The sequence below is a fragment of the Monodon monoceros genome, unplaced genomic scaffold (assembly GCF_005190385.1).
Source record: "Monodon monoceros isolate NGI ecotype Baffin Bay Population unplaced genomic scaffold, NGI_Narwhal_1 Super_Scaffold_9, whole genome shotgun sequence".
NCBI classification, from domain to species: domain Eukaryota; kingdom Metazoa; phylum Chordata; class Mammalia; order Artiodactyla; family Monodontidae; genus Monodon; species Monodon monoceros.
The window spans coordinates 37,981,965-38,005,286 of record NW_021703786.1 but is presented as its reverse complement, the minus strand read 5'-3'; the positions used below and the strand labels follow the sequence as shown (position 1 = coordinate 38,005,286).

General features: G+C 58.9%; 1 protein-coding gene across 8 annotated transcripts in view; it reads right to left on the bottom strand.

The window, feature by feature from the left end:
* Positions 1 to 23,322, bottom strand: part of MPRIP (myosin phosphatase Rho interacting protein) — a 129,148-nt gene that overhangs the window by 40,485 nt on the left and 65,341 nt on the right. For all 8 annotated transcript variants that reach the window (XR_003791900.1, XM_029211431.1, XM_029211430.1 and 5 more), the window contains 2 exons: positions 8,797 to 8,948; positions 4,117 to 4,201 (listed from right to left, as the gene is read on the bottom strand). Coding sequence is in view for 7 of the 8 variants with exons in the window: in XM_029211431.1 (XP_029067264.1) it covers positions 4,117 to 4,201; positions 8,797 to 8,948 (237 nt within the window). In the remaining variant the exon portion in view is untranslated. The remainder of the gene's footprint in view (positions 1 to 4,116; positions 4,202 to 8,796; positions 8,949 to 23,322) is intronic.

Sequence of the window (23,322 nt, the reverse complement as noted above, 5' to 3'; positions counted from 1 at the left end):
TTTCCTGAGACTAAAACAGAACCAGCTCCAATGACCCGAGGAAGCCTGGCCCTGGGGACCCTGCTCCACACCCCAGCGGCGACGCTTTCCTAAGCAGAAGCCGTTCTGGGTGCCGCTGCCCTGCCCCCTCCCAACAACCTGAGGTTTGTGCTCAGAGGCTGGGTGTGGCTCTGCTGGGTCCAGGGTGGCGCTGAGATTCCTCCTGCAGAGCTGGGCGGGGGTGACCTGAAGACCTTGCTCGGTGCATCTGTCCCCTCTGTGGAGGGGAGGCTGGACCAAGGGAGACAACCAAGGGAGACAGAGGCCGCCAAAAAGGGTTGAGGGGGAGGGGCGGCGCTGTGCCCATGATGGAAGGGCCTTCCTGCCAGTGCTCTCAGCCCCACGCCATGAGTGTATTACCCTGGCACATGCATACCCCTCTCTGATGCCCGGGGTGAGCCCAGCACTGGGTAGGGGGTGGGCTTGCAAGGATCCTCAAGAGGCAGAGGAAATTCCAGGCCTGACAGGCAAGGGGCAGTGACTGGGAGCTTAAGGAACACGTTTCCCAGCACCAAGCGCTCCCAGACCTGCCTCCTGGGCCTGGGCCCCCAACCTGCACAGGGCTGGTTGCACCCACAGATCCCTCCCAGGCTCCCACTTCTGGGGACTCACCCCAGAGAACAAGGGCCCTGGGGTTCTCTGGACGGCGGCCAAGGCCCACAGGGAGCTTTTTTTCTCCTTTTGGTAGCCCTGCTTTCTCCTGCCTCTATGCCAAGCCTCACCGAGTCAGCAGGGACAGGAGGGCAGTGTGGCAGCAGGAACAAAGCCACCGTGGCTTGCAGGAGAGGGGCTGGTTTCTAAGTAAAGTCGCTTCTCTCCAGCACAGCTGGGTGGACAGCAGACTTCGCAGGGGCTGGGCCAGGGCCACATGGCACCACCCCCACTCCCCATGCTGTCACCATCACAGGAGGGAGGGTGCTGGGGCTCACGCCAACACAGATCCCTGGTGCCTGTGCGAGAGGAAGGAGGGGAAGCCCAGGCTCCCAGGTGCTGTCTCTGTGTGGTCGGGACAGCTGCACGTCCAGGGCTGTCAGTGCCATAATAAAGTCTGTGCTGTTTGGCTGCTCAGAAAGGGTTTTCAAAGCAGAGACGAAAGAGGAAGCAGGGCAGGAAGGCAGGCCCCAGTCAAGGGGCCTCTGAAGCCTCCACATGCTAAGCAGGCTCCTCTGGAGGGGGTTTCACAGAAAGCCTTGCTTTCTACCTCCAGGGCATGGAAACTGAGCAGGGACCCAGTGAGAAGGAGGGTCCTGACCCGGAGTGGGTACGGCAGCAAGCACCCAAGTGGAAAATAAGATACCTGAGAAGAGGTGGCAGCTGACAACACATATATGGGCCTGAGGTGGGCTGGGCCCTGGACCTGACGTGGGGCCTCACTCACGGAGAAAGGTCTGCTGTTTTATGGGTCTTTGAAGAAACGCCAAGAAGCAAGGGCCAAGAGCCTGAGCAGGTAAGGAGACAGAGGATCCAGCCCCTGGCCTGCACACGGGGCTGGGAGACACATGGCTCCTGGCCTCACCCGAGTCCCAGCTCTGGGCTTTGGGGAGACGGAGGTAAGGGCCGCTGGTTACACCCTGAGTGGATGATCACTCCTCCTCTCTAGGCACCTCGTTACCAGGAAGTCTTTCCTCAAACAGGCTGAGCAAGCAGCAGCTCCTGGGAGCCTGTGCCTCTCAGGCTCCAGCTTCGGAGACTCTGGTCAGGGCCAGCCTGTCTCCCCCACTGCGCTGGGCTCTGCTGGGACCCCCGCCCCCGGCAGAGAGGACGTCTGCTCTCCCCCACAGCCCGATCCTCATCCCCCCTCCTGCCTGAGGGGTGCCTGCACGCTCCAAGGCCCCAGCTCCCAAATGCCTCGACACCCTCCTCGAAACAGGACCCTGGGCTCCCCTGCCCGCCTGAGTTCCTAGAGCGTGGGGTGCAGCGAAGGGACACCTCCAGCCCCCAGCTGGTTTGATCCCAAACTCCGGGGCCATGAGAAAAAGGCTAGGTATGGGGTCTTGGGTTCTTGTCTCTACGGGGGCCCCTAAGGCATTAGACCTTTCCCACAGCTCCATCTTGGGCTGCGGAGGGGAGGCCTGCCCAGAGACCCTCCCCCGCCCCCCGGACCCAAGTCTCCTCTGGACAGGCCCCACAGCCCTCCACGAGACTGACTGACAGGGGGTTGTCCCTGATGAAGGCTCACAGCTTCCAAAAATCAGCAGCCTTGAATGGGATGCTCAGGGGAGCCAGGGCAGAAGGAAGAGACACCCTGCCTGCCGTAGGTCGAGCAGAGGAGGCTGGGACCTCAGTACCCTGGGCTCTAAGAGACCCTCGGGGAAGAGGGTGATCTCCCCACCCTGCAATCACATGGCTCCTGCTACCAACCCAAAATGTGAAGCAGCATTTGCGGGGAGAGGATGTCACAGGGGAAGGGACAACTGGGAAGCAGGGACACAACCAAATTCCCCGGCCTGGTAGAAAGTGCCTTCTGTATGTGTATTTGCCTTATTTGGAGGCAGGAGCTCTGCTCCAACACTGTTTCCAAGGCATTGCTATGGAAACGCGATGGAACTCTAAACACCCTTATTCCGCCTGGGGTTTTCTCTCAAATCAGGAAGCTTTGGGGGATTTGCCTGTGTGTCTGCTGTTCCCCAGCAGGAAGCTCCACTTTCCGTCTCTAGGAACGAGTGCAATTCCATTTTGCCAACTTCCTGCCAGGGACACTACCTTCCAAGGGGATGCTGGCCTGTGACCCTTCGGGGAGGGTGGGCAGAGGGCAGACAAGGACCATCGGCTGAGAGCAGGCCGGGGCCACACTCCATCAGCAGGAGGGCCTGTGCAGCAGCCCAGGGCAGGCGTGGCCAGGGGAGTCTGAGGGGGCGTGCAGGAGAAAGGGGACCGGGCCAGCACACACCTCCCTCTCCTGCCCAGACCTCTGTCACTCAGGGAAGCCCAGAGGAGCCAGCAGGGACTGATGATCCCCAGAGGGTAGCCACGTTCTCCACGGGAGGGCTGTCAGGCTCTGGGGCTTGTGAGATGCTCACGGGACCCCCGATCACCATCCTGTCCACTCTCAGGGATGCTGTGAGGCTCAATCAGGCAAGACAAGACAACCGAGTAACAGGAAAGTTTGGGGCAGAGAGGAAGGGAATCACATGTACAGTTGGCCCTTTGAACAAGCAGCGGTTGGAGCGCTGCCCCCTCTGAGCGGTCAAATATCCAGCACGACTTAAGAGTCGGCTCTCTGTATCCACGGTTCCTCCATGTCCGCGGCTCCCACCAACCGCGGACCGTGTAGTCCTGCAGGATTTACTATTGAAAACAACCCACATAAAGTGGGCCCACAGAGCTCAAGCCCATGTTGTTCCAGGGTCAACTGCACTGAGCACCAAGGACGGGCCCAGTACTTCCTTCCACACACATGGGTAGCCGAGAACTAGACTTCAACAGGCCCATTTTGCAAATCAGCTCACTGAGTCCCTGAATCCCTCCAGTGCCCTGAGCCCCTGCAGGCCAGCCAGGGAGGGAAGGGCTGGACCTGGTGGGACCACCCCAGCCGCCTCCCACTCTGGTCTCATGGGATCTGAGGCAGAGGCGCAAAATCAAGGCCAGTGCCAGTGTTTTCCATTTACGGTCAGCCCAGAGCAGAAGTGGGGTCCCTCAAGAGCCCCCCTCACTTGGCTGGGACACTCTAGGACCCCCTTGCCCAGCCCCCCTGTTCAGCCTGCTGTCTGCAGAATCATCTCTCCCGGCATGCTCCTGGCTCCCCAGCAGCTGGCAGGACGGTCAGGGGGAGGGACACGCACTGTGCTACCGCTGCGAACCCCTGCCTGCAGGATGGGTGCCTCTGGGGGCAGCTCCACAGCAGGCCACCCCCTCCCAGTAGGGGTCCCGCCTTGTGGCTCGGAGAGGAGTGCACAGCTCACAGACCAACAGAAGGAAGGAAGGGACCCCAGGGCTGATGGCCACCTCACCCCTGACGTGACCCCTTTCCCTTGCGCCCTATTGTAGGCTGGGTACTGAAGCCCCCCAAGCTCCTAGGGCGCACTCTCTTTGCCCCAGCTCCACCAAGGGGATGCCAGCTGGCAGCCCCGCCCTCACCTGTGGTGTGGGGGGCTCCACCTTCCGCTTCTTCTTCTGGTTCTGCTTGTTGGTCCTGGGATAGACCATGAGCATCTCCAGCCAGCTGGGGAAAGAGGAGGGGGGAGCGCCAGTCAGACCCTGCTCTCAGGGACCAGGACCCCGCCAGTGCCCACCCAGCCTCCAGGCACCAGAGCAAGGCAGAGCACCAATCAGATTAGAGCTGTCACTGCCGGGGCAGGAAACCCAGCAGCACAGCCGGGACGAGCACAGACTGAGCCGAGGCCACTCCCAGGCGCTGACCCCCCAATGACCACAGCGCAGGCGGGGAGGCCCTTCAGGCCTGGAGATGGGGCGGGCTCCACGCTGGTGCGGCAGGAGGCCTGACCGCAGGCCCCTGGCAGGGACTCGGCACTGTTTCTACCACTGACTTTTCTCTGGGGCCTGGACTCCACTCGAGGAAGGAACCCGGGACTCTGCTACTGAACTTCCCCACAGCGGGTCACTTCAGGGGGCTGCGCATCTGACCTCCCAGACTCATTCGCTCACCTCTGGGCCCGACTTGCACAGGGAGGGCGCTGGGCACCTCGGTTTTGGGGAAGGCTCAGCAGAGCTGCCCAGGGACCCTGTCCAGGGACCCATACCAGGGCCCACATGCTGGACCAGCAGCAGGGAAGGCCACAGGGGAGCGTGGGAAGAACAGGGACTGAGGCAGGAGGCTTGGATTCAGATCTGGCTCTGCCACCCCCAAACCATGACCCCAGGTGGCTCCCAGGCCTCTGGGCTTCTGTCTCCTGGTCTCTGACGCCAGGGGCTGGATTAGGCCGTGACATGACCACTGCTTGCCTCACTGGAGCTTCGTAATAGCTGGGAAGGTTGGAGGAAGGGGAAAGAAGGAGGTGTGGTGGCGAAGGGCAGCCCCAGTGCTTTCTCCACGGGGGAAGGTACTGCAGGAGACACTGGGCCACTTCTTCCCAGAACCCCAGGGTCCGTGTTGGGCCTGCTGCCAGCCTAGGCTGACGACCTGGTGGCGCTGGCTGAGCTGCTGTACAAGGCAGGGTCTGCACGGTCAGGGCCCTGGCTGCAGCGATGACTGGCACCCCAAGCCTGGGGCAAGGAGAAGGGCTCTGGTCTTTAGTTCTCAGAGGTGCTTCTTTCATTTGTGAGGGAGGGGGGCGGGATGGAGGCTGGTCATAGCCGGCTTCTGGGACAGCCTAGGGGGCTGTGCTGGTTGTGCTGCTGACAGCTGTCAGCTGGGAGAGCAGGATTGGGTGTGGGGCATCCCAGCATCCGAGGTGAGGCCTAGCCCAGAGAGAGCAGGGGATTCTCAGTTTGCTGAGAGAATGAACAATCCCTGCACTGTGCAGACCTGACGCACAGGTCCTGTGCCTGCGGTCCTCGAAGCAAGAAAGGAGGCCACGGATGAATCTGCACAGCAGCAGACGAGCACTCTCCAAGGCCTTCCTTCAGGTAACCTAAGGAGTTCGCGTGCTTGTGGGGTTAAGAGACCTGCTTTCTAGCCTGCCACGGGGGCTGAATTTCCTCTGGGAAGTTCACACCAAGGAACCACGCCTGCAGAGGGCCCCTCTTCAAGCTTTACCGGGGAAGGGAGGGGAGGGGAGGAGAGACTGCTCAGCGAAGTCACCTCATCCCGCAGGGCCCCAGGAGCGGGGGCCATGGCAGGGAGGGGCAGAGCCTTCGGGGTGCCCGGAGCCTCTGCACGCTGGCCCAGTCGCTCTTGAATGGCAACACTAACGAGCTGGGCAAACGTGTGCACCTCGCAGGACAGGGCCTCACGGGAAAGGAGAGAAGATCTGCACCGCGGCTACGCTGCTAAGTGGAGCCCCCGGAGACTCAGGGATGGAGCGCAGGGTGAGGGTGGGCCCGGCCTGTCCCACTCAGCGGTGCCGTGGCCAGAGGTTGGGGGATGCCCAGTCCAGGCACAGATAATGGGCCGTGTCCCCCGTACTGGGGTTCCTCACAGCAGCCCAGCAGGAAGTGTGTGATGCTACCCAGATGGGTTACAGACGTTAAAATACACCCAGGAAAGAGATGAGTGCGGGGAACGAACACACGCGGCTGGTGGTGAATGTGGGCGCCAGGGACACGGTAGAGGGACCCCTCAACTCTGAGGGCAGAGCTCAAAGGCAGCGGTATGGAGAGGAGGGGCAGCTGGGACCCAGCCCCGCCAGAGGCACTGAAGAGCCCCCTTGCCAACTCCTGCCAAATCTCACCTCCTCTGAAGAGCCAGGTGGAGCGGCACCTCCTGCTGTGAGGGGACAGGGAAAGAGACTCTCGCCATCAGCTCTGGGACAGACGCGGCTGCCTCTGGCCGTCCGGGGGTCTCCATTCAGAGAAGACCCCGGAAGGAAGGCAGAAGGGACTGTTCTCTACTCCTCTCCCTTGAAGTCAGCACCTCTTTAGGGACCCATGTGGGGGCCCCAGAGCTCACAGATGAGGTTACCCAGCAAGGAGCCTTGCCAGGCGCTCAGACCCAGGAGGCCAAGGGCAGGGCAGAGGAGGGAGAGAAGATGCAGACACAGTCTGTCCCCAGGGCACACTGCCCCAGGCGACTCCCTGAGGAGGCCATGTCCCCGTGGATGGGGAAGACGAGGAAGCTGCTGCCCAGGGTTGCAGGAGCCCTCGCACTGGGCAGGAAGCAGCGAGGCCCAGCCCAGGATGAGGGGAGGGGAAGAGTGTCAGGTAACTGGCTCCGGCTCTGGATTTGCCACCAAGCCACAACACTAGGCTCCAGCCTCAGGACCCCCAGGACACACAGCTGGTATCTCACCCGCTAATGACCTTGTCTACCCACGCTGCACAGGAATGGCAGGCCCTGTACATGCATACAGGAGTGACCGTGGGAAAGGGGCTCAGGGACTGAGCCGAGGACCCTGCCAAGTGCCTGACGGAGGGTCCCATCAGAGAGGCCAGAGACCACATGGCACGCCACTACATCACTGACCTGGGCCCCAGCTCACATGGGCCCAGCTCACATGCTCCCTGTTGTCCTGGGGACCTCAGACACCCCTTTCCCATCCACCCCTTTCCCATCACCCAGACCCCTCCCTAGGACCCAGCTCCCAAGTGGCGGGGAATAGATCTCCTCAAGGAATCCAGTTGGGCAATGGAACCTCGGCCAGGCGTGCCTGCCAGACAAGGCCATGGCAGCAAGTGTGAACCAGGACGTGCAAATGGCTCCGTGCTGTCACTCACACCTGGAGTGATTAGGCTCCCTTCATTTCCTGGACCTCAGTCTCGCAACCGCAGAACGAGGGCTTGTAAAACCCTTTACACTCTTAAACCACAAGGTTCTAAGATGAGGATTAAGGAGAAGCAGTGAAAGTGGTCCTTCTGTTAGGCCCTAGAGTCAGAAACGCAAACCTGCCTCTGCCCAGGGGAAGAGGACTTGGGGTGAGCTGGCACCCAGGAGGGGGCCTCTGAGCCCCTTGGCAGCACGAGTCTGGCCTCGCTCCATGCCCACCTCAGCAAAAACAGGGTCTCCTGGCCACACTCTCACTTTCTCACTCAGCAGCCTTGGGCAGGCTGCAGCTGAAGCCCTGAACCCCAGGCCAGGGCTCTCAGCAGCCTTCAATCTGTTGAAAGCAAAGTGTCTGACATTCTAACTCCCTGTCTTCTGTGCTGTAATAATCAGCCCAGTCCCCCAACCCCTCTGGTTCACTTTTTCATTTTCACCTTAAAGGACGACGGGATTCTGCATGACCCAGCACCCAAGCTCCCGGCAGGGCCGGGGCACCTGCTCGCTGTCACGAACCGTGTCACGTACCGTGTGTGGCTGGGTGCACAGGACTGGTGGCAGGTGCCCCAGGAGCAGGGCTCCCAGAAGGCAGATGTGGCAGGGCTCAGAGCACGGAGCTCAGCCCGCTGGCCTATTGGCTGCCTGAAAATCTGGGCCCCTCTACTTCCTAGGGCTTCCCCAAGCCTCTTGCCAAGGCATGCTGGGGGAGCAGGTGACCCAGAACTCTGTCCCTTCCCCTCGGCTGAGGAAGGCAGTGCGTGCGGTCACCCTGCGGTGACTCCCATAGGCAGGCACGGGGCACACGACGGAGACACAGGCCTCCTCCACTCGGACAAGCCCCACCCTTTATGAGCGCCAGCTGATGGAGCCACACGCATTGCAGGGGAGGGCTTCCCAGAGACGTCACAGCTTTGGGGACAGAGGGTCACTGCAGACCGAGGGGAGGGCGGGAACGAAGGCGAGGAGCTGGGGAGAGGCAGCAGGGGGCGTGCGGTGACAAGCAGCTCAGCAAGGAGGGACAGGGCGGTGGGGGCAAAGGCTGCGGGGCTGAGAAGGGCCCCAGGGGCTTTCAGGCAGGAGGGAGGCGAGGTCGGATGAGCTCTGGAAACTGAGTCCCTCGTGGACGAGTGATAGATGGTTGGAGCGCAGTGAGAATGGAGCGCGGAGCCCAGAGAGAGGCTGGGAAGATGCGCCAGCGCCAGCAGAGGGAGGCCGCTGGGGGAGCGGGACATGCAGGGGCAGCCTGGCGAGTGTGTGGACATGGGGATGAAGCAAAGGTGGGTGGAGGGTGAGGCCAGTGTGGGTGAAGAGAGGGACTCAGAAGAGGAGACACAAGGGGCAGAAAGTGAGGGCAACGCCAGCCGTCGTGCCTAAGAGTCCTGGTCCAAGGAGCTGCTGGCAGGCGGGGGCCCCTCTTCCCAAGACGTGCAGAGCGAACTCACCCGCTGATGATCTCCTTGGTCTCTGCCCGGATGAAGTGCTCCTTCTCAGGGGTCAGAATGCACAGGGAGAACTTCTGGCCCGTGCGGCCCTCCCCATCCACCACGTCTGTGCACTGGTTCATGTTGATGGTGCCCTGAGGGAGGGTTGTGGGCTGCGAGAGGAAGAAGATGGGGCAGGGAGTCGGTCACTCTGGGGGCAGAGGAAGGCAGCAGGGAATGTCCCTGCATCCCACGGCCCTTTCTGGCCCGCTGTGCTTCTCCTCAGTCGCCTGGGCCTCTCAGAGCTGTGCAGACAGCTGACTACAGCAGAGGACAGGGTGGGCGCTGCCTCGGCCCGGCCCTCGCAGCCTGCCTTCCCACTGACCCATCTCCAGGGAGGAGCGGCGACAGGCCTGCTCTTCTCAGAGGATATCCAGCTGGACATTCCTTCCCACTGCAGAACAACATCCCAGCTAGTCCTGGAGGAGGGCGGGGGGCTGGGGGGTGGGGACAGGCAGGAGACGCTCCTTTAAGACAGCTGGGACGACAGAGGCAGCCAGGAGCCTGGTCTCAGAGGGTGACTGATCCAGGAAAGCAGGGAGAAAAGCTCCGGAGGAGGTGGTTTCAAAATAGCAAGGTTACTTTTAGAGGCAAGAGGGGGCCAGACAGAAGCACATCTTGAAGGCGGGCTGTGGGGCAGGCAGGCCACCTCCAGGGCTGCCCATGAGGAGCACCGCCAGGCTGCCTGGCCAGGGCCAGAACAAATAACAACGTCCCCCCTCTTTTCTATCAGCTAGGCTATTAGACACTGATATCAGGGAGAGAAATCCAGAAATAAGAAAAGATGGTTTTAAGAAGTTCCTACTGAGGGGAAGGGTGAGGGCCTCCCCCAGACATGAGGAGGCCTATGGGGGGCGGGGAGGCAGGTGGCCATGGCTGCCACCACACCAGGTGCAAAGACCCCGCTGAGGGCTCTCACAGGGAGGCGAGCCCCAGCTCCGACTCCCACCTCCATCTCCAGGGCAGCTGCCAGCTCCCCCAGCTGCCCCACGGAGCCCTCCCCAAGAGCCCGGCACTTCCCAGGTCCTGGAGGAGCAGCAGGGAGAAAAGGCAATGATGGCTGCTGGGCTAGGGGCTGCCTCGTCCGTGCTCCCTCCCTCCCACCTGCCAGCAGAGGAGGGGGGCCCCGAGCTCTTCTGACCCACGACCACCTCCCTTCTTATCCACTGGGGCCCGACCCCAGGAGCCAGACCCAAGGGGCACTGGGTTCCCCGAGTTCTGGCCCCGACGTGGCCGCGGGCTTGCTGGGCCACCGCAGGGGAAGGACTAAGCTCCCTGGCTCCCAGAAGCCTTTCTGTGGGGGGCCTCTGGGATCAGCCTGTCCTCCTTGGGCCCAGCTCAGAATGGAGGTGGCAGGGCAGGAGGGCCGGCCGTGAGCCCACAACGGGGAAATAGCATGCACCCTTGCTGTGTGTTCAACGTGTGTCCCGTCTCCGAACTGCCCCCCAGGTGGGGACGTGAGAAGGGGCCACACCCACGCCAAGCCTAGTGCCCTTGTTGAGTGAAGTGACCTGGTAGCATCTCTCCTGGGGACTCCTGGACGGCCCTTGAGCTGGGAAAGGGAGCTTGGGTGGGTTGTCCTCAACCAAGCAGAGGGGGTCCCTCGGGAGCAGCGGACAAGGGAGGTGGCCTGGGTTCCCCGCCCCGGATGAGTGTGTCTTCCCCCCCTTCCTGCCCCGGCCCCAGCCCCTGCTCCCTTCAGAGGGTCTAACACTGGGCCTTCCCCGGCATCGTGCCAGTGCCCTTCAAAACCGTCTCTGGGTGGCGACCTCTGCCCTCTCTGGAGCCAGACTCCCGCAGGCGGGAACACTCAATCCCCACTGGCCCTGACAAGGCATACGGCCTCTATGAGGCAGGTCCTCAGGGAGGACCCTGATGCCACGAGGAGTAAGGCACGAGCTGAAAGCACAGGCGCGCCTGGTGCACTCCTTCCCTGAGAGAGCCGGACAGGAGCAGAGGGGCTCTTCCTCCTTCATTCACCATGCTGCCGGCACAGGCGCACGGCCCTGAAGGGTTACCGTCTGTTACACACACAATACACACAGGTAAGTTCAATGGGAACCATAAAAGACATCATCAAAAGTTCTAGAGTTTTCTTCTCACTAGACCATGTAGCGGGCCCCCTGGAGGCACACGTTCCTCTTTAGAGACCACTGCTCCAGGGCTCGGGGTACCAAGCTGCTCACTGGCCCCTTCTGCACAGTGAGTAGGTTCCCAGGTGAGGTTTCCCTGCCGGCCCTGCAGCTCCGTGTGGTCACGGGACTCACTCACCAACTGCACCATGAGACTTCTGGCAACCTCTCCCTGACACGAAGGCTCTACCTCCTTCCGGAAAAGCTTTCAGAAAGGCCAATGAAAGGCAAAGACATAACAAGCTAGGGCTGAAGGACATGGAAGTTTCTTTACCACCTCTGTGTCAGGATCTTCCAGTTACAACCTCTTTCCTGCTTCCTTAAATGTGGCTTACCACAAGGCGGGCATTATCTAATCCTGTTACACAAGCAGGAGAGGGAGCAGAGAGTAAACAGCGGTCATCAACAGAAGGGAGAACTGGCAAACTGGTCCAGGTTCACAGGGACCTGCCCGTGACGGCTCCTTCGGGGTCTCAACAGCGCCACCCAGGGGAAGAAGCAGCACCCGCACACCGCTGCGCGCTCACTGACCGCTCCCACCACCCGCACCTGCCCCTTCACTGCTCTGCCTTCAACTGCATCTCTCGCACTCAGAGCTCGGGCAGACTCAACCAAGGGTCTCCAGGGAGTCCCAGGCGGAGGTCGGACCCTCCCCACCTCTGTCCAGGAGCAGAGCACACCCACCTGCATTGTCAGCATTGGGGAGAGAAGAGAGCATGCTCCATATAACAACCCGTTTCCTGGCTAGGCGGCCCTGGTGCTAGGAGAGCCAGGGCGAGTATCTAGGCTGTAATGCAGCCCTCACCCCTGGCACTGTCAGAAGAGAAACCAGCCCAGTCCAGTGACCTCCCGGCCCTCACCCTGCAATTCAAGAGGTTAGGAATCCAGGCCTTCTCCAAGGCTGGACATCACCTAGTTTTGCTCATTTCACTTTCCAAAAAAGGGATGGCTGTCGGAAGGCCAACCAATGCAGCTGTGTTGCCAAGTTATGGGTTCAGTCCTCACCCGGCAATGTCACTGGACGGCCCTCCAGCCATCTGGGGGCCTCTGATCCTCCTCTGGCTTCTACACTGCACCAGCTAAGATGGCAGAGCTGCGACAGGGCTGAAGATCCTCTAAGAATGAGGTGGCCAAGCAGGAGAGCACAAGACAAGGGCCTTTGTCTGGGGATGTGACCACGCTCTACCGAGAACCCAGCTTTCCTGCCTGTCATCTGCTCGCTGGCTCACAAGAGGCCCACTCAGGAAACTCCTGAACAGCAGCCTCACCCCCTGGGGACCGGGACCCTCCACCCCCACCCTTGGCCCAAGCAGGTGCCATTCAGGGAAAACAGGCCTTGTCCATTTCTTGCTGGATCCTGGAAGTTTGGGAAGGAGTGAGCTTCTAAGAGCCTGAGAGAAAGAAGAGGAAAGTTGGACAGAAACACAGAGAAGAGCCCTTGAGACCTTTCAGCAGGACCGTCCCACCAGGCAGCTGTGCTTACAGACCCAGAGGGGAGGCAGCTCAAAGGCGAGACTCAGATGGGATGGGAATCCTCCATTTTACCCCTCACTCCCCTAGTCAGATGGGAAAATGGAGACCCACAGAAGCAAGGGGCAAAGAAGCACTCTCAAGGTCGGAAGGTACCTTTCAAGGGAGCCCAACCCCGTCCACTGTCTGAGGTCCTAGCTTGCTTAGGCCACTCACGCCCGGTCCAAGCAGAGCCCACATCCTTTCTTTGGGATTGAGGAGGTGGGACCTGAGTCCTCTACAGAAGCAAGGTGGCCCTGGGGAGCACCTCACCCAGTTGCAGGCGCCCCCAGAGCCCCATGTCGCTGGAGAAGCAGGTGCTGGTCAGGCTCACAGAGGCCGTCTCCTGGCTCTTCCCACTCCCACCAAGCTGTCCACAGAGCCCCAAGTCTAGCGCACCATGAGTCCTTCTCTCAAGAGGCAGCGCTGGTGACCGCCCCAAGTGCCACCCAGGCCACAGTCCAGCCCAGCAGCCAGCACTCTCCAGATGGATATCCCCAAAGCCCAGGTTCCCCAAGGAAACTGTAAAGACTCTTGGAAAAGGGGTCTTGAGGCGCACCCATGAGATCACGATCCCACCAGGACCCGGAGTGAGCCAAGCCCCTGCCCGGACCCAACAGCTCAGAGAGGCCTCTGCCAATCTCGGCCAGGGCCCCGGAGCAGTGGGGGTGGACAAGAGGCTACAGGAGGTGCCCGCCCAGCAGAACTTCCTTCCTCCCGTTCCTCTTGTTGCCAGCAGCCAGCTGTGCCCAGTCGTGCTGTGAGCTTCCCCCATGTTCCACGTCGTGGTCCACAGTGGGGCTCACAGCCATCCTGCAGAGCAGCCCAGGCCAAGCTGTGCCCACAGTCTCACTGCCAGTCCCCAGGTGTCGGGTCTGTGTCCTTGCTGTCACCTGACCTCCTCCCAGGGAGCCCTGACTCTGCACCCTCCCTGCCCCTTAGATCTCCAATGTGAACCTGCCTGCTCCAACTCACTGCCCTGGAGGATGCTTGGCCAGCCAGGCTAGGGGCTATGGCACAGGGGACCTGCCACCTGACCGCCCATCACCCCAGGACAGGAGGGAGTGCCGATGCCAAACACCGACCTCGCTCCCAGCCCCCTCCTCCCTGCAGAGATTGGAGGGGCTAAGCTAAACTCTGGGCCTTAGGTTTCCAGAACCCACTGGCCAAGAGGAGCCCCAGCCTTGGACCAGAATCCTAACTGTGCCACCACCACCTCTGTGACCTTGGGCAACTTGTACATTGTGAGCCTCAGTTTCCACAGGTATAAAGTGGGAGTAACAGTATGCCCACTCCAAATGTAAAATGGAGTAGCTGCTGTGGAAAATAAGTGTGGAAGTTCCTCAAAAAGTTAAACATGGAGTCAACTTATGACCCGGAGAGGAGACGTTAAGTCACTGCATTTTCCCTGAGTGCTGCCATGGGAAGAAGGGATGCAAGTGTTGGCCACGTGTGCCTCCTACCCTGGGGCACAGAGGGGGCCCCAGGGTGAAGGGAGAGAGCTAACCTGCTGGGCGGGAGGGACCTCCAGGCCTCATCCTGTCCCTGAGACGGGAGGGAAAGCCTGGCCTCCTGCCTGCTGGCCCTAACGTGACCAACATATGGCTCTTAAAAATGACGGGCCACACCAAGGGGTTTACCCAAGGGCGGCGAGCAGCTCACGCCTGTCCTCCGTGCCTCGTCAGCCCCCATCTTAAGGCCCTGGGGAAGATCTAGCTCTGGTTCCCCAGCCACACTCTGCAGGGGGAGCTGGGGGAAGGTGCAGGGAGGCAGGGCTCTGCCCTCTGCCCAGCACCGACCCCCTCCCCAGTGCAGCATCCCCGCCCTCCTCCCCGTGGGCTCCCTGGAGCAGGGGGTCCAGCTGTGAGGGCTGCATCCCCCTCTAATCAAGTCAGGAAGGGGGGAGCCCCGAGCCTGGGGTCTGTTCAGTGGCGGCTCTGTGACTTCGGCTCCTCGGCCAGCTCCCCGGGAAGAGTCCAGGCCTCGCCAGACCTCCTCACCTCAGCTGCTCCTACAGCCTTGGGCCCAAGCCCTCCGCCCTGAGTCTGAGGTCCTTGACCACTCCGGCCTTCCCTCCTGTCCCTGCCCGCAGGTCTAGGCAACTGCGGCCACTCGCTGAACAGGTCACCTCTTGCACGGCCATTCCCTGCCGGAAGCACCTGCCTTACCTCCCTCACCGCCAGGATGGTCGCCCTGTCCCCTCTGGAGGGGAGGGCCCTGTGTGTAGTCCCTGGTCCACGCACGGGCCTGGATAAAACTAACTGGATTCTCCTCCACATACCTACGCTGGCACTGCCCAAAATGAGCTTCAGTACACATTTTCTAATGACAGACGAAACAAACCAACCCGTCTAAGTTTATATTGCATAAATATTTATGCCTTATTTGTAAAGAAGTTACACTTTATTTATAAAATAGGAATACCCAATCTTACCAAATCTCATGTTTGTTAAGCAGACAGCAGGGGACACAAGTGCAAAGGCCACAGTGACAAGTCCTCCACAGTTGAGGAGCCTGAGGGAGAGGAGTTAGCTGGAGGGAGATGCAGGGCCCAGAAAGGGAACCCCGCCTCCAGGAGCCCAGGGCCCTGCTCTGTGGCCACCAACCCTGGGTCCAGAACTGTAGCAAGTTGCAGACGACAGAGTAGAAAGGCAAGAGATGGGGTGGTGACACCGCAATGATCTCATCTACAGCACATGTCCAGAGCACGCAGAGAGACAGAAGGATGACAAGGCTGGGGAGGACTGAACGTGACAGCTGAGGAGTGCAGAGCTTCTTTGGAGGGGGCGGTGAAAACAGTTCTCAGATTAGACTGTGGTGATGGTCATACACAGCCCTGCGAATACACTAAAAGACAATGACTTGTATACCTAAAAACAAAACACTGCGCAAACGTGGAAAATAACAAGGAGGGCTTGCGGCCAGCTAGTCCTGGCCCCAGTCAGGGTCCTGCGGGAGGAGCACTCCTCGCCCATGGCCTCCAGCCCAGGCCTGGAAGGTGACAGAGGCCCAGGGCGGCAGGTGGACTGAAGCCCAGGTGCTCGGCTCCTCAGCTACCTCTGCATGGCCTCAACCGCAGGAAGAGCGGGGCAGCTCAGTGGAGCAGCCTGAGGGCCCACTTCAGTCTCCCGGCTCTGATGACACGCGTCTGCTGGAGACGACACATGAGCAGCTGCTCCTGTCCCCAGGAGGCCCCCTTCCAAGATCCGGCCCGGGGCCCATCCAGGAGCAGCGTGGGCCTCCATGGACTCAGCACAGAGGGGCCCACAGGACGCAGGACAGGCCCGCTGGGGCGGCAGCCTGGCAGCTGTTGGAAGAGGAGAGGGCCGAGGAGCCCAACGTCGCACAAGTGCCGTGGTCTGGGGGAGATGGCGGTGATGACCCGTTCTGGGCTTTGTCGACCAGCAAACTCCTTGCCTTCACGGGGCATTGGTAGGGTCAGCGAAACATTTCTTAAGGAAGAAAAAAACACAAGGACCCTTTCCACTTGCTGCTGACGCCAGGAAGTTCCTTCCCACACCTGCGGGGCAGGACTGGCCTGCTGGCTGGGCAGCCCTCAGGCTCCTGGCCAAGGCCCACCTACTCCTCAGATGGGGCTGGGAGCGCAGGGAAGGACAGCTCTCCCCACGCAGCCAGCACGGCAACAGCACTGCACAAGAACCAGGTGCCTGCTATACCACACATGACAGCTGACTCACACTGGATCAAACACCCAAATGTAAAAGCAGAAACTATAAACCTCTTAAAAGAAGACCAAGGGCAACAGCTTTATAACAGTGGATTTGACAATGACTTCTTGGACGTGACACCAAAAGCACAGGCAACAAAAAAAATAAGCTGGACTCCATCAAAATTAGAAACTTCTGTGCGTCTAAGAACACAATGAAGAGAGTAAAAAGGCAACCCACAGAATGGAAGAAAACATTTGCAAATCACATATCTGATAAAGGATTAATATCCAGAATACATAAAGAACCCTTACAACTCAACAGCAAAAACACAGACAATTAATAAATGAGCTAAAGGGACTTCCCTGGCAGTGCAGTGGTTAAGAATTTGCCTGCCAATGCAGGGGGGACACGGGTTTGAGCCCTGGTCCGGGATGATCCCACATGCCGCGGAGCAACTAAGCCCGTGAGCCACAACTACTGAGCCTGCGTGCTGCAACTACTGAAGTCCACGCACCTAGAGCCCGTGCTCTGCAACAAGAGAAGCCACTGCAATGGGAAGCCCACGCAATGCAACGAAGAGTAGCCCCCACTCGCTCCAACTAGAGAAAGCCCGCGTGCAGCAACAGAGACCCAACGCAGCCAAAAATAAAATAAATAAATAAAATAAATTTTCTTAAAAATAAATGAGCTAAAGACCTGAATGGACATTTCTCCAAAGAAGATATACAAATGGTCAACAAGCACATGAAAAGATGTGCAACATCATTAGTTATTTGGAAAACGCAAATTAAAACCACAATGAGGGCTTCCCTGGTGGCGCAGTGGTTGAGAGTCCGCCTGCCGATGCAGGGGACACGGGTTCGTGCCCTGGTCTGGGAAGATCTCACATGCCGCGGAGCAGCTGGGCCCATGAGCCTGTGCGTCCGGAGCCTGTGCTCCGCAACGGGAGAGGCCACAACAGTGAGAGGCCCGCGTACCGCAAAAAACAAACAAACAAACAAAAAAAACCACAATGAGATACCACTTTGCACCTATTAGGATGGTTATAATTTTTTTAAAAAAGCTGAAAGTAATGAGTGTTGACGAGGATGTGGAAAAACTGGAACCCATGGTGCGTTGCTGGTGGAAGAGAAAATGGTGCTGCCACTGTGGAAAACAGTCTGGCAGTGCCTCAGAAAATCAAACATAGACTCATCTTATCATCTAGTAATTCCACTTCTAGGTATATACCCAGAAGAACTGAAAGCAGGAGTTTATCCAAACAATGGAATATTATTCATTATAAAAAGGAATAAATGGGACATCCCTGGTGGCGCAGTGGTTAAGACTCTGCCTGCCAATGCAGGGGACAGGGGTTCGAGCCCTGGTCCAGGAGGATCCCACATGCCGTGAAGCAACTAAGCCTGTGCACCACAACTACTGAGCCTGCGCTCTAGAGCCCAAGAACCACACCTACTGAGCCTGCGTGCCGCAACTACTGAAGCCCGTGCACCTAGAGCCTGTGCTCCCCAACAAAGAGAAGCCACCGCAATGAGAAGACCGCACACCACAACGAAGAGTAGCCCCCGCTCGCCGCAACTAGAGAAAGCCCACGTGCAGCAACAAAGACCCAACGCAGCCAAAAATAAATAAATATATTTTAAAAGAAGGACTGAAATTCTGACACGTGCTACAAAATGGATGAACCTTGGAAACATTATGTTAAGTGAAATACACGAGACACAAAAGGACAAATATTAGCGTTTAATTGGTACGGAGTTTCAACCTGGGAAGATGAAAAATTCCAAAGATGGATGATGGCGATAGTTACACAGCAATGTGATGTATTTAATGCCACTGAGCTGCACACTTGAAAATGCTCAAGATGGTAAGTTTTATGTTATCTGTATCTGAACACACACGCATACACACACATACATACCCCAAGAACCAAGTGCCCAGGCCAACTTGGATTCCCACCTTGGGAGTGAAAACACGCACGGCAGTAACCGACGCAGGGAAACAGGCAAAAAGAAACACTGCATTTAGGCCAACAGGCTCCCTGAGTGGAAGTGGTCGTTCTATGGATGGAGCCCGGCCAAGTCGCCCAACGCACAGTGGCCTCCTGTGAGGCCCTCCCCAACATGCACAGAACAGAACAACGGGCACGGACCTCAACCCTCTCACCCCCAGCCCCCTACCTTTCCCCATTCCCCATCCTCGTCCCGGGGCGGGAGAAGCACCCCACACAGGCAGCACGGGGCCTGGGACCCTGCTGCTCCCCTCTCGTACAGGGGTCAGTGCCCCACACCTCAGCCAGACCTGGATGACGTAAGAACTATCTTCCTGGAAGGTGTGGTGACCTCAGGCACAAATTACGTACGAAAGAGCAACCAGGACAGGTGAGCCTTCTGACTTCAACAGGACTGGGGCAGCTGAGCACAATGGCCGGGTCCACCCCAGGGCCAGGAGGCTCACTTCCTTAGCTCCAGCCCTTGAAGTAAATCAGCAGAACCACTAAAACCGACCTTTACATTTTGTCTTGCCGGGTTCCCGCCCGGCACCCACGCCCCCTTCCCCCGTTCTTCTGCGGGCCTGCACAGTGTCCCTCGTATCGACCTCTGCTCCTGGAGACTCGCGGCAGTCTTTGGGAGCCGACCGAGGACACTCCTGGAGGAAATACGTCCTTGCCTGCCTGACTCACACCTGGTGCTGTACTCACACCTGCTTAAGTTCTGGGCTCTGACCAGATCCACTTGACAGTTATAATCACGTCTACTGAGGGAGAGAGAGGAGAAGCCCTCGAGGCCTGCCTGAAAGACCCCAGGGTCACCTTAGAACGCACAGGCAAAAGTCTGGATTCAGACAACAGGTGTTTACCGAGCCCCTGCTTTGTGCCAGGGACAAAGGTAAGAACAGGACAGACAGAATGTCACCTTTACAAAAGTTCACTTTACTCTCGTGGTGATGAAGGGAAATAAAAAGAACAAAGAACGATCCCATTTCAAGTAGGGGTAAGTGACAGGAATACAAGGACAGCAGGTATGGGGCTGGGAGCGCCTGGGGAGGCGACGCGCTCACAGAGCCCCAGCAGAGGCCGTGTGGAGGAGAAAGCGAATGCTCAGGTCACCCGACAGGGACGAGCAGGGTCTGGCCCACGGAAGCCGGAGGGCAGGCCTGCTGGTAGGACTGGAACAAAGGGGCCCGAGGTGGCCACAGCCTGCAGGGCCCGAGGACGTGGTCTGCTGCGGAGGGGGGCCCAGGAGAGGGAGACCGCTTGACTGTGGCTCTGACCCCGGACAAGATGCTGAACTCAAGAACTGAATTTCTTTTCTTTTCTGCACTTGGCTTATATTCCAGCTACTTTTCACGGGCAATTCTATCCCCCTGCCTTCATAGAAAATGGACCCTTTTAGGCTAATGACACAAGCGACGGGACTCAGACAGGCAGGAGCAGGAAAGGCAGAGACAGCAGAGGACGGAGGTCAGCAGCTGGCTTCATGAAGAAAGCAAGCTGCCAACCACAGCCTTTGCTACGGCCACCCCTGGGGCACAAGACAGTCCTGGCAGCAACTCTGGGAGAGGTCCCCCATACGATGGTACCTAAAGATCAGGGGAGCTGGAGGGACAGAGAACCCAAGGGCCATCTGACTGTTGGAGCTGGAAAGGCCTCTCAGAGGCAGCTCAGGGCTGAGAGCAGAGCCTTGCTGGGGCAGGAGTGCGGCAGGAAAGGGGCGCAAGACAGAGCAGAAGCAGTCCCGAGGGGCAGAGCTGGGGGGCTGAGGAGGACAGACATCAAGAAAGGGACTTGAACTCAACTTTCTTCTGAGATGCAAAGGAGATGGAGCCAGTGTCCCTGTCCCCAGCCCTATCACTTCTCAACAGAGACAGTTTCCTTCTGGCATAGACTTACGTCCATCAGAGCAGGAGGCCTGAGACATCAGGTATCCAGTGGGCAAGGAAGCAGACCCATGAGGGGTCACACGGCCCAAGGGAGCACAGCAGCTGGGCAGCACCATGAAGCCCAGGGCCACCAGGTGGCTTCCTGGAGCCAGGGGAAGAAGGACGTGGCAAGGGGGGAGTAGAAAGGCTAGTGTTGGCGCCCCTGACAAGAAATGTGCGGGATGGGGGCGGGACAGGACGCTGCAGCTCACACAGCCAGCAGCTGTCCCCCCTTCACCCCTCAGCCCCCATGTGCTGCTCTGAAATGCCGCTCCAGGCTCCGCAGCCGCAGCCCGAGGAGGCCACCTTGCTCCAGCAGAGGGTGTTTCAGGGATGGGACGCGCTTAAGTCAGGACTCGACAAAGACCAGAAATAAACAGAACTTGGTTCATAGGAGTGGCAAGCGGTGCAGACAGGCTCCTGAGATGAGTCCCACAGGAGCAGACTGAAGGCGCCCAGGCTGCTGAGCCTAGAGGAGGAGGGCTGAGGTGGAGGGGCTGGGGACACAGGACAGGGCCTCGTCTCTGAAAGCATCCACTCGACAAGCATCCACACTGGACGCCAGGCCCCGGGGACACAGCACCACCACACTGAGTTCAGCACTGCAGTAAAGGTATGAGCAGAGCCTACGGGGAGGAGGGAAGGAGGCCGGGAACGCAGGAGCCAAGTCTAAAAGGCCTCTTGTGGCCCAGGACCAGGCTGGTCTGGCAAGGCCCAGGGAAGAGCCAGGCTCAGGGGGCAGAAGCCGCAGGTGTGAAGCTCAGCTGGAGCTGAGGACATGCAGACGCTAAGGGTCCCTTGATAAATGGACATTTTGTCCCCATAAACCTGGGGCTGGCACCACCTCCACTGCAGATAAAGGCAAAGCGCCGCTCCCAACAGCATTTGCCACTCAGGAGGAACTCGCCAAGCACCTACTATGTGCCGGGCTCCACTGTGGGCACTGGGGACGCAGCGACAAACGAACTGACCACCATCTCTGTCCTCACCGAGCTGACCGTGCGGTCTCAAAGTCAAACAAGTCAGATGGATGGAGTCAATAATGTGTGAGGTGGCAGTGAAGGGCCACGGTGGGGAGTGAGGCGGGAGCGAGGACAGAGGACAAGGGGGACCCACCATGCCCACGCGCGGAAAGGTGGGAAGGCGCCAGTCCTCCCGGTGCCAATGGATGAATAAGCCTCAAGCCCCGTTCCGGTCCTGCTGCCCTGGTTTAATCAGGCAAAGAGTCTGAAGGAGAGTCTAGTAACTAAAGTACAAGGAGTCCTGAGAAGGTGCTAGTTTACGCCTCAACAGCCGTTCCCAGTGCAGCCTCAGACTCACCACCGTCACTGGCCTCCCGACGCCAGGTCACAGCAGCAGGTGCCCAGGGCCGCAGGGGATGAGCGAAGCCCGTGGTACTTTCCGACTGTGACCTGAGCCCACCCACCTTCTGGCTTCGCTCCCATGACTTGAGCCCCCCGTCCTGCACTGGACACCAGCCCGGGCTTCCCTGCCAGCGGTCAGGGTACCCCCTTCCTCCAGCTGCCCTCCAAGGGCAGCTCCAGCGGCACCACATTTCTCGGCCCTTCCCAGCTGCCTGGCCTGGAGAAACCTCCTCTTTCTCCCAGTTTCTTTGGTACTGCTTCTTCCTTTTTATTTTTAAAATGAACTTCTAATTTTAGGATACATTTAGGCTTACAGAAAGTTGTGAAGACAGCAGAGAGCTCTCCGTTCCCCTTCCTAGTAATGTCTCACGTCAGTGTGGTATGTTTATCACAGTCATGAAACCAATACTGATCTGGGACGGTTAACTGGAGTCCATCCTTTACTCACATTTCCCTGGTTTCTCCTCACGTCACGTCCAGGGCGCAGGACCTTCCACTGTCAACGCTGACCCTGAGCGCCCAGCCGAGGCTGCGTTCGTCACTGTTGCCCCCTGTCCACACTGTCCTCCCAGGAGGGACGTCGCTGTGAGCGGCCCACACGTAAGGAGTGGGGGGTGAGCGCCACCTCTTTGAGGGCGGAGTCGCCACACAGATTGCCTGGAATCCTTCTGCACAGGAGATTTTGTGTCTTGTCCCCCACTTATTTCTTCGTTCACTCATTCCTGACTCATGGTACCTATTTTATAGTGTAAATTATAATCCAATACCACACTATTATTTTGTTGCTCAAGCTGTTCTGGCCTTGATCACGTGGCCCCGTGTCTCCTGGACGTGCCCCACCAGCGTGTGCATGTCCCACTGTCTGACATGACAAGGTGCCCCAGGCTCAGCTTGTGTGTACCTGCCCTGGTCCTAGAGTTGGCCGTTTCTCCAAGGACCCCTGGTTCCTTTCATCGGAGAACAGAATTAGAAATCAATACCTAGGTGCTAGGTATGCTCATGGCTATTGGGATGTTGCTGCCTCTAGGCCTTCTCAGCTGACAGAACAAAGAAATACATGCAACATATAACCTATGTACAGTCACATATCTACATCCACTCCCCTCCCCCCACCTATCTATCTATCCCTCTCCATCTATCTCTCTCTCCCTCCTCACATGTCTTTCTTAAGCTAAACATACTGGTGCCCCCAACTTTAACCCAAGACCACACGGATCACTCTAGCCTCTCCCTTCGCTTGCCCGTACCCCTCAACCCCATCCCAGCACACGCACAGTGGCTCGGAACTGTAAATCAATGCTCCACGGGGGCCACTTCACCAGCTAGCGCATGGTGCCCACGCACCATGCACCACGTGCATGTTCCTCTTGCCTTCGGCTGTGCAGACTCCACTGGTGTCCGAGGGCACGTGCTTCCTTTCACGCACCACCTGGACTCTCTGCAGGGAGAAGAACCTAAGAGCCCAGTGAGGGAGCAGACACTATCGCACACTTTCTGCCTCCAGCATGGCTCCTGAGCCCCTCTGCCAGGGCACGCTAAGGAAGGAGGAGACACAGAGGGCGAAAGGCACCTCCTGGCAGAAGCTGCCCTTCCAGCCTAGCCAGAGACCAGGGCAGGTGGGAGGGAGCTGCTCCGGAGAGGAGGCAAGGGCTGGCACGAAGGCAGCAGGCCGGGGGAGCAACGGTGCCTTATATGGAGATTCCCACATCCCAGCTCTGGTCTTCAGCTGCTGCTGCCCCTGCAAGTCTGCCTCAGCCAGGGAGGCAGGGAGTGCTGCGGTGCTACGGGGTTTGACTGCTCTCCTGCCCAAAGGCCTGCCAGGTAGATCCAGAGAAAACAAGCTGCTGTTTGCTACAGATGGACTAAAAGCCACGCAGCTGTTGGGGCCAT